The 13,307-nt window shown below is 38.7% G+C and overlaps 1 protein-coding gene across 1 annotated transcript in view; it reads left to right on the forward strand.

The window, feature by feature from the left end:
* bicc1b (BicC family RNA binding protein 1b) overlaps positions 1-11,911 on the forward strand; it is a 172,942-nt gene extending 161,031 nt beyond the window's left edge. The window contains exons 17-21 of the mRNA XM_060939572.1: positions 3,643-3,797; positions 4,239-4,392; positions 4,633-4,793; positions 5,136-5,235; positions 8,472-11,911. Coding sequence (XP_060795555.1) covers positions 3,643-3,797; positions 4,239-4,392; positions 4,633-4,793; positions 5,136-5,235; positions 8,472-8,602 — 701 coding nt within the window. The 3' untranslated portion in view covers positions 8,603-11,911. The remainder of the gene's footprint in view (positions 1-3,642; positions 3,798-4,238; positions 4,393-4,632; positions 4,794-5,135; positions 5,236-8,471) is intronic.
* The last annotated feature ends 1,396 nt before the right edge of the window (positions 11,912-13,307 follow it).

Genomic DNA, 13,307 nt, shown 5'->3' on the forward strand with positions numbered 1-13,307 from the left:
CTGATACGTTTAATCCACCGTGCCAGTAGAATAGAACGGCTGATTTTCCAAGGGCAGAAGATCTGGCACGGTTCAGCATGTCATTACAGCCTTGGTTCATTTTACAATAAACATTCTGCAATGCTGTTACAATAAATAAGATCCTAATAAGCCCTTTCTCTGTTCCATGTGCTGGTTGTGCATTACATCAATGCCAAATAATAAACTGTTATTATGAATAGAGTGAATACAACATTGCCACTGCTTAGTCAACGTTCTTGTTTTGATTGTTTGATTTATTTAGGACGCATCTATAAAAGTAGCATGTACGTTCTAAAGTCTGGTAAGGAATTGACTACTACCCATAATGCTTTGTGCCTTGGGGGTAACCAAAATATAAACAAACTAAAACAACATGGCGCCACATACTAACCGTAATCATTCGAATTTAAATCTCCCTAAAACCTTCAAAGAAGTGTCAAAACTAACTAAACCAAAGCTTAAAGAAATCTGCAAAGCCTTTTCTGTGGACTTCGAGAAATCAGTCGGTCAAAGAGTGCTTGTAAATATTGTACAGAACGCTTTAAACATTTCTACTTTGGGTGACAGTGAGTCAGCAGCCTTCTTCGTCTATCAACACGGGTGTTCCAACAATTACTGACCTACAGAAGATTGGCAGAAGAGCTTCGAAAGATCTACACTGATCATAGGGTCATTCCATGCCAAATCAACAAGAGGTTATGCTCGACCATCTCAGATTTCAATGAAATTTGGAGGGCTCAGAGATACTATTAAAAGAACTTAATCCCCAAAACTTGAGCTTCCTATCACCAATAGTTTCAGAGATACAGGATTTAAATTTTTTGGTTTTTTGCTCAAAACATACATATTTCAAAGTGCAATATAATATTTATTATGCAAAATAGAAACCTAAAATTTTGTACAGAGAGACTCAATGTCTTGTACTACAAGCTTCAACTTAGAATTTCAATGGTCATTGTATATTAGATGGTGATTTTAACAAGGAAATTAAAAAGACAAATTTGCATTTTTTGCATTTTTAACTCATTCTGGAAGCTTGCCTGTGGCAGTAATGCTTAAACTAAGAATGTTATTCAAATCTACACAGAAATATCTACCAATTTCAGTTTTACCAAGTCTCCACTATTCCTAGTTTGTCTGTAATAGGGTTTTGAAATTCGCCCATTTCTAAAACATGCCATTTTCAGTAGCAAGAAATCCAATGTGGGATAGCAGTTAGGAACTTGTAAATTTTTTTCAGTAATCCCCAAGACCCATATTTTATATTTCCAAATTTTTGTTCTGTCTCTCAAGTATTTTTAAACTACAGGGGTTTAAAAAATCCATTTTCACCAAATTCGAATTTTTGATATATTTTCATATAACTGATATTTGAGGATTAATAAATGCTTCAATAAGGCTCAAGTAGGTTAGGAGACATGTTTCTTCCTCAATTTTAAATAAAATTTCAATTAATGCTCAGTATTAATTATTTGTAAATTGATTTTAATCTAAGACTGTGTAACATTAGCAATCAATGACCAGCTATTGTGTACCAGTCAACAGCCAGCCTTATCAATATCAACACAGCACAATAGGTGACCTTTGATACCAGAACAGGTGGCTCATATCTTATAGTTTTAGAGTCTGTAAACTGCATACTTGTTCAGATAACATTATATTGCTTGGATTATATTAAATACATTGTAATACAGAGCACTGAGAAAATTTACCAATGTTATTAACTGAATGTGTTTCTTTGCAAGGATTGGATATTTTGAATAGTTGACTAGGGAATTTAATTGTAGTTGCTTTCAATTTGAGATCAGTATAAATGAGTTTGTTCTTAGACATCTAGAAATGGCTGAACTTCCTCCCTGTTCTATAGGAATTGGACTAAAGAAAGATTCTGACTGCCATAAACTAACATACAACAGAAATTGTAAGTTAAGTGATTTATATGAAAAATGACTGACTTCTTTAGTTTTTATATATATATTTACTGAAAAATGTGAAATGTTCATATATTATTTAGCTTATTTCAAAATGATAATATTTTTTAAAACCATATTTCTGTGACATGAACACAAGTAAAATGTTTCCTTATCTATACAAATCATTTAGTTGTATTTATCAGTCCTTAATCATCAATAAAATGGAAATAATATAAAAAATTCGAATTTGGAAAAAATGGATTTTTTAAACACCTGTAGCTCAGAAATACTTGAGAGACACAGAACAAAAACTTGGAAATATAAAATATGGGTCTAGGAGATTACTGAAAAAAATTTACAAGTTCCTAACTGCTATCCCACATTGGAATCCATGCTACTGAAAATGGCATGTTTTAGAAATCGGCGAATTTCAAAACCCTATTACAGACAAACTAGGAATAGTGGAGACTTGGTAAAACTGAAATTGGTAGATATTTCTGTGTAGATTTGAATAACATTCTTAGTTTAAGCATTACTGCCACAGGCAAGCTTCCAGAATGAATTAAAAATGCAAAAAATGCAAATTTGTCTTTTTAATTTCCTTATTAAAATCACCATCTAATATACAATGACTATTGAAATTCTAAGTTGAAGCTTGTAGTACAAGACATTGAGTCTCTCTGTGCAAAATTTTAGGTTTATATCTTGCATAATAAAGATTATATTACACTTTGAAATATGTATGTTTTGAGCAAAATGCAAAAAAATAGAAAAATTCAAATGCCTGTATCTCTGAAACCGTTGGAGATAGGAAGCTCAAATTTTGGGGATTAAGTTCTTTTAATAGTATCTCTGAGCCCTCCAAATTTCATTGAAATCTGAGATGGTCGAGCATAAATTTGTCAGATATTTGTTGATTTGGCATGGAAGAATAGAAGAATCCACAATGAAATTGTTTTTGCGGGGTGCTGGTTACGATGAGAAAGCCATAAGAAAATACAAAACGCTTCGTGCATGGGAACACAAGCAAGGAATTCACTCAGTCAAGTAAGGACTGTAAACACAACAGAATAGTCAAATTTATTTTTTAAGTTTAAGTTGATTTTGATTTCCTTCACTCTGATTTTCCTCGAGCTCATACGCTACCAGATTACGACAGTCTTTGGCCTGTTAGAGGAAGCTGTTAGGACTGCAGGGTCAAATAATCCATTCGATCTACCTACATAAACACTAAAAGGTGAAGGACATGTAAGCTTACTTACACTGCATTGTTTGCGCTTTGTTTTGGGAGTTGATCCTTCAATAAAGTTGACCTTTTCAGTTCTTTGACTTGTCCTTGTTTTTTGGTTTTCGTACTTTTTATGACTAAACACAAAGACAGAGGGGTTGTAGGGCTTGGTGACTTGGGTCATCAGACTTTACTCCACCACTGAAGTGTGTAGAACACAGTCGCGTGTTGTCTGTCGGTGTAAAATTTTGGCGGCGAATTCTGCCTCACCACACTTTTCGACGCTTAGCTTCTTTAGGTATTCTATAAAACTTTAAATCAGGAAAAGTCGTTTTTCCCCATGTGAATTTGAAGAAATGGCTGAGGTTATCTGACTTAGTAAACAAATGAAGTGCCTGGTTACCCTCCAAGGTGCAAAGCATTATGGGTGATGTGAAAGTAGAGAATTCACAGAATGGTCTGTGGTTGGTGCATTTTCAGCCATGCTGAAGAAGCCAGTAGTTACAGAGGTGCGAACGCCAACAAACACATGGAGCGGCCTGGGTTTCTCCAAGTCCATGCCTGCGGAAACCATTAAGGAGCTGCGCAGAGCCAACCATGTGTCCTACAAGCCTACCATGTCCACTACCTATGAGGTGAGAACAGACACTGTGTCTTCCATTGTGTGGTGTTTTGGGAATGGGTTCACATGTCTAGATTTCAGCCTGTTGGTGAAATGCAAACTTGCTGAGTTCAGGTCAGTTTCCATTAATCAGGAGTCACTCTCGTAGATTTCTATGCCTCAGCACACTTTACCTAGTGCATGAATGGCATTGACAGTAGTTGATGTGCTGAAGAAAGCACTGAGAATATTTGAGAACCTGTTTCATAGTGTTGATTGGTCAGTGATGAGGAACTGCAGAGTGAGTGTATCAGTTCCTGATATGGGACGGTTTGTTCAGAGTTGAAACTTGAGACTGGAATTTCGAGTCAAGGCAAATCTCTCGGATGTTCTCGGATCATTTTTACAAGTTCAGTGGGTTAGGGAAGCTTGAGGCTACAGTGGACGTCAGTGATGGAGCTGTGTGTCATGACAGGGATCTCCACTATCGCTGTCACGCTCCAACAGCAGAGAAGGAGTGGGAAGTGGCAGCGACTCGGACAACTGGAGGGAGAGGAACGGGAGCGGGCTCCCGTCACACAGCGATTTCCCAACACCTATCAGCCCCAAGAGGAAGCAGAACAAGTCAGGTAAGCTGGTCAGAAAAGCAGTAGAGATTAAATAATGCTCAAAGATCTGCAGTCCTCCTTCATGGCTGCTGATGTACCTGGACATTAAAGACCACAAGACCACATTTTTGTGCTTTTTGCGCAAAATTGCTATTTAGCTAACAAAAACTTTTTAAGCTAGTCGCTTTAAGAATATCCTCAGGAATTAGACATATTAGCATGTTTGAATAGAGCGGTCCTGTTCCTTTCTCTCATTTACAGTGGAACACTATTTGAGCAGCAGTAACTACATGGACTGCATCTCCTCAGTGACCGGGAGTAACGGCTGTAACCTCAGCACCTCTCTGAAAGGCTCCGACCTGCCAGAGCTCTTCAGCAAGCTGGGCCTCGGGAAATACACTGATGTCTTCCAGCAACAGGAGGTACTACAGCCAAAACATTTCTAGGAAGTTCTCACTACTATTGAATAGAGGTTTAAAATATTATCCTTCACCATAGAAGAAAGATGTCAGGCTTAAAAAAAACCAACTGGTCCATGTTGTATTCCAGTTCGGCTATTGGAGTCATGTCATCAGATTTCTGAATGCTTCCATGGAGCAACTGTGTTACTGATTAGAATCTACCAAAAACTTGGACTCATTTGAGATGCTGAATTATAAAACCTCCAACCTAACAGAATGAGAATCCAAACCATGAGTTCTGCATTAGACCATTCAAGATGTGTCAGGTCCTACAGGGTCAGTAGCTGCCATTTTGTCTCACAGATTGACCTGCAGACGTTTCTCACTCTGACCGATCAGGACCTGAAGGAGCTGGGCATCACGACGTTTGGAGCACGTCGGAAAATGCTGCTGGCCATCTCAGGTACATCATTTCTCCTAATAATAGAACCTCATAGTAGGCGTATCAGACGCTCGCTGGCCGTGCTGTGAAAATTGTGCATGCAGACACTTATCTAAGTTTTCAAATCTGTCATTGCTTAACTCTTGAATATTTTCTATCATGAATACTATCATTGAAAAGCTTATAATTTCTGCTTTCCAAAGAAATTCATCTCGTTAAGGTCTGTTCAGTGCTTTGGGAGTAACGGCAGGTTGAATTTGGTACAACAGAGTTCACTCTCTGCTCGCAAGACATCGGGAAACTGCCGGTGCTTTTTGAGTCACGGGAAAGCGGTCAGGCTGTTTCTCTTCTGATCGGTTTCCAACTGGATTACTTGTGAATATCAATCAGATAACTTTTATAGGGATGTTCTCTCACTCTCACTGTTTCTGATGAAGTATTCAGCAAAATTTTCCATCAGCTAGTTTTGATGTTATGATTCACGGAAGACTTTGAAGTGAGTTTTCATAGCTTTACCGACTTATTTTTTCAAATCAAACTGATTCATGTAAATATATAACTATTTTAGAATATAACGGTAGTTGTTTTGCTGAAAAATAGTGAGATCTTAGTGGTCGGAATGAGATTTAAAAAAAACGGAAGTCAGAAACACGAGTGTCAATTTCAATTCAATTCAATGGAATTGTTGATTGGATGTGGCTCACACAGTTTTTTCGAGGTTTGCCTTGAAAGCTGTGAAGATAATCATTTTTATTTTTTTCGCGGTCCGGTTTCCATCAAATCCTGCACTCTGATTGGCTGGCGAGTGGGTCCGTATCCTATGATACGGACCCCAGTTATGGACCTCTGACGACTCGCTTGTTCACAATAACAAACATAGTAGCATTTTTTTGTCAACATTTATATATTTTTTATAAGATTTATTTATAAGATTATCAAAAATCTTATAAATATTTTTGCCAGCATTTCTCAGGAGAATAACATTAATTTTACAGTATGGATAGCGATAACGACGGTGTTCACAGCGAAAGCGAGTTTTACTACCCTGAGGAAGAAGAAATAAAAGAAAACATTTCAGGAGAAAGCTAAAACCTGTAACTAATTGCTAACACCGAGCAAAAACATGGCTGAATCCTGAATGACTCAATTTTGTATAAATTGGGGACTACGTAGGCGGCAAAATGTAGTTTTTTTTTCCTGCCATGGAAGTGCACTTGTATACCGAGGAGGAAGCCATTTGCATTACAGCCGTGAATGAGGATTCAAAATGGCGGCTCGGCTTTCCCTTTCGGGCGCTCTCGTTTTCTGTTAGAATTTGGTAAAGAAAAAAATAAATATATTATTTACCGGGCGGCACGGTGGTGTAGTGGTTAGCGCTGTCGCCTCACAGCAAGAAGGTCCTGGGTTCGAGCCCCGGGGCCGGCGAGGGCCTTTCTGTGTGGAGTTTGCATGTTCTCCCCGTGTCCGCGTGGGTTTCCTCCGGGTGCTCCGGTTTCCCCCACAGTCCAAAGACATGCAGGTTAGGTTAACTGGTGACTCTAAATTGACCGTAGGTGTGAATGTGAGTGTGAATGGTTGTCTGTGTCTATGTGTCAGCCCTGTGATGACCTGGCGACTTGTCCAGGGTGTACCCCGCCTTTCGCCCGTAGTCAGCTGGGATAGGCTCCAGCTTGCCTGCGACCCTGTAGAAGGATAAAGCGGCTAAAGATAATGAGATGAGATGAGATATTATTTACCAGCTTAAGGTCGATCCGTATGGTGAAATACCGTGACCTCGGCCTTGAATACTAACCTCGGCCCAGAGGGCCTCGCTCAGTACTTTCAAGACCTCGGTCACGGTATTTCACCATATGGACCTCCCAGCTGGTAAATAACATACATTATATATATATATATATAAACTTTAATATTACAAACACTAGTAGGCCCTACTTTTGAGAAATGCAAAGGCCTACAGAGCACAAAGAGGGTATTAGAAATAATCTTTTATTACTTTTTTATTGAGTTTACTGATTTAATGGTTTTGCTTAATTAGCATAATTAATAATAATTAAGTAATAATTTTCAGAATTTGTTTTTACTATTTTTTCAAACCTTGTATTCATCTATGTTCCTGCCCATTTCCATGTAAATATCTTGAAAAATAGAAAAGTTATGAAGAAAAAAACATTTGATCTCATTGGTTAATGAGGCCCATTTTGGACCATGTGATCCTCATAGAGAATGTTACGGCAGTTTTCTAAAAATTAAGGCTTTTTTTCAATCTTTGATTTGTAATATCTCAAAAACGGATAAACATTTTAATTCTGTGAAAAGTATGTTGTTCTGCATTCAATTCTGAATTCAATGAGAGCAGTTTCAAGCAATTTGGATTGAATTTGAATTTTCACCTGATATACCTGATAAGTGTGGATGAATAAATGCATGGATGGAGCCACATCTACTATTGCACATGATTGTCTCTCTATCAGACCAGAATGTGACTCATTTGAGTTTGTTCCCATGTTTTACAGCCTTTGATTTCAATCTAATTACTGCATTGCGTATCCATATTGAACATAGTTGCAGCAAAAGCAATCTTAATCAAATAACAATAACGGCTTTCTACAATTTTACACCGTTTCCTTTGATGCTAATGCCGCCCCCCCAAAAAAAGGGATTAAAACACAGAGTCTAGGTCTGATGCTGGCTCAATGGCCCCCTGTTTCATTGTTAATACTTGTTATATATGGACAATGCTGACATGCTTGTGAATTCCACAGCTTGGAGGTACAGAGAGGACAAGGCCAATTTGTGCGGAGGACAGGAAATGCCTGTGGGCCAGTGTTTATTTCTCTTGCTGAGGTCTTGAGCCAGTCAAAAATGTAGCATAGTCTGGGTTGATGAAATCTTGTGCTGAGAGAAGAGCATCCTCCCTGACTTTGTGTCTTCTCTAGGGGGAAAGGAAAAAAAAAAAAAACACATTCCATGGATCTGTCGAGCATGTGTGTCTGTCAGTGTTCTCGAAAGATCAACGGTGCTTGCTGTTTTAGATGGTGAGAGATAGAAAACTTTATTGATCCCTGACGGAAATTGTTTTGTCACATGACATTTTTGTCACACGACCAAATACAGTACTACCAAGACACACTAATCTGTAAGTGTGAAATGGGCGATGCACAGTGTTGTATGGAAAATGTATTTATTTATTGTCTCTTCCAGTGTTAACATGGACATATCCATATGTTACGAACACTTCTGGTGTCTTTTTTTTACAGATCTGAACAAGAACCGAAGGAAACTCTTTGAGCCGCCAAACATCCGGTCCTCGTTCCTGGAGGGGGGCGCCAGTGGGCGTCTGCCACGCCAGTACCACGCTGACATTGCCAGTGTGAGTGGGCGCTGGTGATCCCTGGTCCATCCGCCCTTGTGTTACTGATGCACAGACAGCTTTAACTGCACAAAGCCATTCCTGATGCCTTAATAAACAATATTGGACCAAACCCTGGGAATCAGTGCCAAAAGAAAAACCCTACAAAGAATGTCTTTGGAAAGGAGGTTGAGTTTGGAGGACTCGTGTAAATGTTGATTATTATGTACAATATGGTACTCTATGCAGTATGGTACTCACGTGGAAATGAAGGGAATGCTGAAGGATTCATAAAGCTCCTGCACTGTTGTATATGGAGCTAACTGTGTACTTGGTTCATTTTTCTTTTTTTATTTATATCCTCGTGTTAGACTCGTGTCATACTAATTCTTTGCACTTTAAGAGTACTAAATACTTTGCCTGTGGGCCGATTCCTCTCTAATCTGCCCTACAAGATGTGCAAGGAGCGTTTATAGCACTTACAAGGTTTCGATTAAAGTCCTTTTTTTCAGCGTTTTAATCACGATGCATTGGAACTCCAGTTGTTTACTCAGCAGTTTCTATCATATTAGATATAGTTTAAAGAGACGTTGTAGGCCTTTTCACTTAGCTGACACAAGGACAAATACCTTGACTGCAGTCTCTCTGATCATCATCAGCAAACCACAGGTCAGAGGTGTGGATCAGGACTAGGATTGCGACAAAAAAAAAAAAAAACTTGGACGTTTATACTTTGTAAGCGTCCGTTTAAGATTTTACTACATACAAAAATGTAGCTGTACCACAGAATTGTCTTATTTTGAAGGGGATTTTAGTTCACTGTAATCATTATGATGTCATGTTCAAGCAAGGGCGACACGGTGGTGTAGTGGTTAGCGCTGTCGCCTCACAGCAAGAAGGTCCGGGTTCGGGCCCTGTAGCCAGCGAGGGCCTTTCTGTGCGGAGTTTGCATGTTCTCCCCGTGTCCGCGTGGGTTTCCTCCGGGTGCTCCGGTTTCCCCCACAGTCCAAAGACATGCAGGTTAGGTTAACTGGTGGCTCTAAATTGACCGTAGGTGTGAATGTGAGTGTGAATGGTTGTCTGTGTCTATGTCAGCCCTGTGATGACCTGGCGACTTGTCCAGGGTGTACCCCACCTTTCGCCCGTAGTCAGCTGGGATAGGCTCCAGCTTGCCTGCGACCCTGTAGAACAGGATAAAGCGGCTAGAGATAATGAGATATGTTCAAGCAAGAGTAATGCATTTCACATGAATTTAGCAACCATGCAAAAAAGTTATTCACACTATTTGGTGTAGAGTGGAAAAAAAGACAGGTGTATTGGCTTACGTTACTTATTTATTTCCATTTTGGAAAATGTAACCAACTAAGTTCATGTGAAAATCTTGCTGATGGATATAAACGGAAATAACAGTAGGGAGCTGGTGGGTTGGTCAGATTTGGGCAGCAGTGCCAACATCTGTGGTTTAGCCATAGCGTTTGTGACTTAACACCTTTTATCGCTGTGGCAATACAGAAGTTGTCTGAAAATGGCGCGTTTGTACTTTTTTCAGAAAACAAAACCCAGCAGTCAGACCAAACATGAATACAAGTCTTCCAGAGGAAACATGAATTCACTGAAGGGGAAAGGACGCAGGACATGAATTTGCTCTTTGTAGTGATTACTTTTCATTTGATGCTGACTTTATCTAGGGTGAACTTTGACCTGTGAATTTACAAGTCTAGGATTTGTCAGCCAATAGCCTCTTTGTGGTAGCATTGATTTTTTTTTTTTAAATAAAAAATGGAAGTGCTGCTTATTATTAAGTATCAGTCACACCAGGCTTTTTTCTCATCATTCTTGTTTCTTGGCGCACATTTGAAAGAAACTAGCCGACTCGTCCACTAACGTACTCTATGCTTTATGTGGTAATTTTTTTTTCCTCTCTATCTAAGCTTTTCTTGTTTGCAAAGTTGCCACTTCTACTTCCCTCACACACCTCTATCAAAGGCTGAAACACAGTCTCACACACTCAGTGTGAATATTTGATCCTATCCTGAGCATTACGAATGCAACACTTAGTTTGCAAGGTCCAGCTGTTTTTAACTACCTCTTCGTCTGCCTTTCACCACTTTCTTTACATTACATTACACAATTTTAAAAATAGGACATTTCTAGAGTTCAGTTGTGTGTTTTTATCAGATCACTGCAGGTTCATTATGTGACATTGCAGAAATAAGATGACAAGTTTCATAGACTCGTCAGTGAACACGCATGTAAAGCTGTGAATGTTGCCAGTCGTTTTCTCAAGGTCGAATCCATCAAGTGCCTTTTCGAAGCTTTTCGAAAACATTTGCAGTATTTCATCACGGTACAGCGTTTTGACACGGATGTAGCTAAACCACTCATGGAATAATCTCGCAGAGCATTGCTTAATCTTTACATGTATAGTATTATTATATTTACATGTAATTGTTCCATATGTTGTGTATGACCTTCCATGTGATTTTAGAGGTACTGTTGAAATACATATTGTGCATATTGCAGTCTTATAGTCTTTTATACTTTTGCCTACTAGTTTGTCGTGGTCATTTCCAGACAGCAGCGGATAATCAGTTAGCAGTTGGGTATGTAGTGTTTGACTTAGGTTTTATACCAAATATGGTATGTACAAGTGGAAGAAAAAACTTCCTGTCAGTATTAACTGCAAAATCAAATCAACTGACTATGCAAAGAAATCGCTTTGCCATATAATGTACGTTTTTTTCTACTTAAATCAAGTTCACAGGCTGCCTGATTTCAGTATTTTGCTGCCTTTATGTACCTGATTAGTGCTTTTATATGCATCAAATGCTATTTTTTTTATTTGTGATTTGCAAGTGACCAAACTGTAATTGATTTTGTAGGTTTGTTTTTCTTTCACTCTCTAACGAGGAGAAAATAAGGGAACAGAAAAATTGTCTTAATATTTTTGACATGGCCTTGTGACCAGGGTCAGCACTTTTTTTTTTTTTTTTTTGAGGCTCTTGAGTCACAACCAAATGAACAAATGCTCCGAGATATCCTGTACGCCACTGTACATGATTAACGGCATTGGAGCATTCGTATTGCTGATAAGGGAATAAACAAAAGCACTAATCTGTATTGCTCTGCCAAATGTTTTATAATCCCTGTCGTACATATCTAGTAGTTGGATACGATTTAGTTGGCCAGTGCCTTGCAAATAAATGACGTTTGGAATCTGTGAGTTTGACACAGAAAATACTCCTTGGTACTGTTCTGATATGATATAAAGTTGTATTAATGCCATGAACATGTGGTATGATTGAATGTTCTTTACATGTTGGAGGCCTTGTTACAAAAGAATAAAATGTATGCAAATCTTTCAGACGTTGCATTTCTCATTCTCTTTGAAATGGTTTTTCTGGCAAACTGAGCCAAGATTTACTCGAGTCCTAATTCCTGGTAGTTCCGTTTAATAACAATCTTTTTAAAATACAATGAAGAAAAGTGCAATTTGCCAGATCCTCAGTGATCCATGTCTCTGGAATCCTCCAGTGAACCCGTCCACCCCTAGTATGGCTGTTCGCCAGCTCCACTTCATCCATCCTGTTGCTGTTGATGGGCACATGGAAACAGTGACACATGCCATTCTGCTCACCAAAGACCTAACCTTGTGTTTTAATGAGCTGTGAATGCGACCACACCCATGCTGACTCATTATAATGACACAAATCTACCCATGACCTCAGCTGCATACACATTCCTCTAGATGGACCTCATGAGAGCTACTATTCTTTTCTATATCCCTGTCTGTCCAATCTATTCACCAAAGCTCAAAAATAATTACAGGGAACTCTATGGATAGTATTGAGGAAAGGTAAATCAAAATATTTAATCTGAAAATAACTCCTCTAGTTTATCATCTTGTACTGTAAATTCAGACTCCCATGCCAAAATCGTTCCAAAATAAGAATGGGTAACTCGCGGCCTGCGGTGGAGGCATCAAAAAAAAAATTTTTTTAAAGACTTGTTTTATTTTCCTCTGGTGAGGTTTTGTCTTTGCTCTTTTAAATCCATCCACATTGTTTGGATCATGGACACATGAACGACAAGACAAGACAGATGCACTGAATTCTCTGTACCACATTAGAAACCATCTAGAATGAATTCAACGGATGCAACAAATGGGAAACCAACCACCAGTACCAATTGGGAAGTATTTTTTTAATGAAGCGTGTACAGAAAATGACAAAAAAACACTATTTTTCTTCCTTCCATTTTGAAAGATCTGTTGTTTCCTTCCAGATCTGTTTCACATTAAGGTATTAAAGTTACCAAAGGATTTCTAAATATCTCTCCAGTATGCACTCTCAACCACATGCTGTTTTTCATTGCAGAAACAGAGTGAGAATGATCTTTGCTCTAGGAAACACTTCATCCATCTTCAAGTATCCAATCACACAGGGCTTGTTTGAGCTAAACTGAAGACCTTGTGGTGTTGATGGGTCAATCGTGTGGAATTGGATAAAATTAGACTGGACAGAACTGAAAGACTGGATGTCAGAGTCTTTCTGCAGGTTGTCTGCTTCTCTTTATATGCCTGGCTTCAATAACATTTTGCTGACGAGCACACCGTCTTGTGATTAGTCAGTAAGCTCTTCAGCATTCATGGCTAGAGAAAGACAGTTCTTTTTCCTCCTTTTCATTTTCGACCTGGCTATGTTGTAGCTGTTCTTAGGTCTACATGAGACAAAAGCAAAAAAAA

The sequence above is a fragment of the Neoarius graeffei genome, chromosome 14 (genome assembly GCF_027579695.1).
Source record: "Neoarius graeffei isolate fNeoGra1 chromosome 14, fNeoGra1.pri, whole genome shotgun sequence".
Lineage (NCBI taxonomy): Eukaryota > Metazoa > Chordata > Actinopteri > Siluriformes > Ariidae > Neoarius > Neoarius graeffei.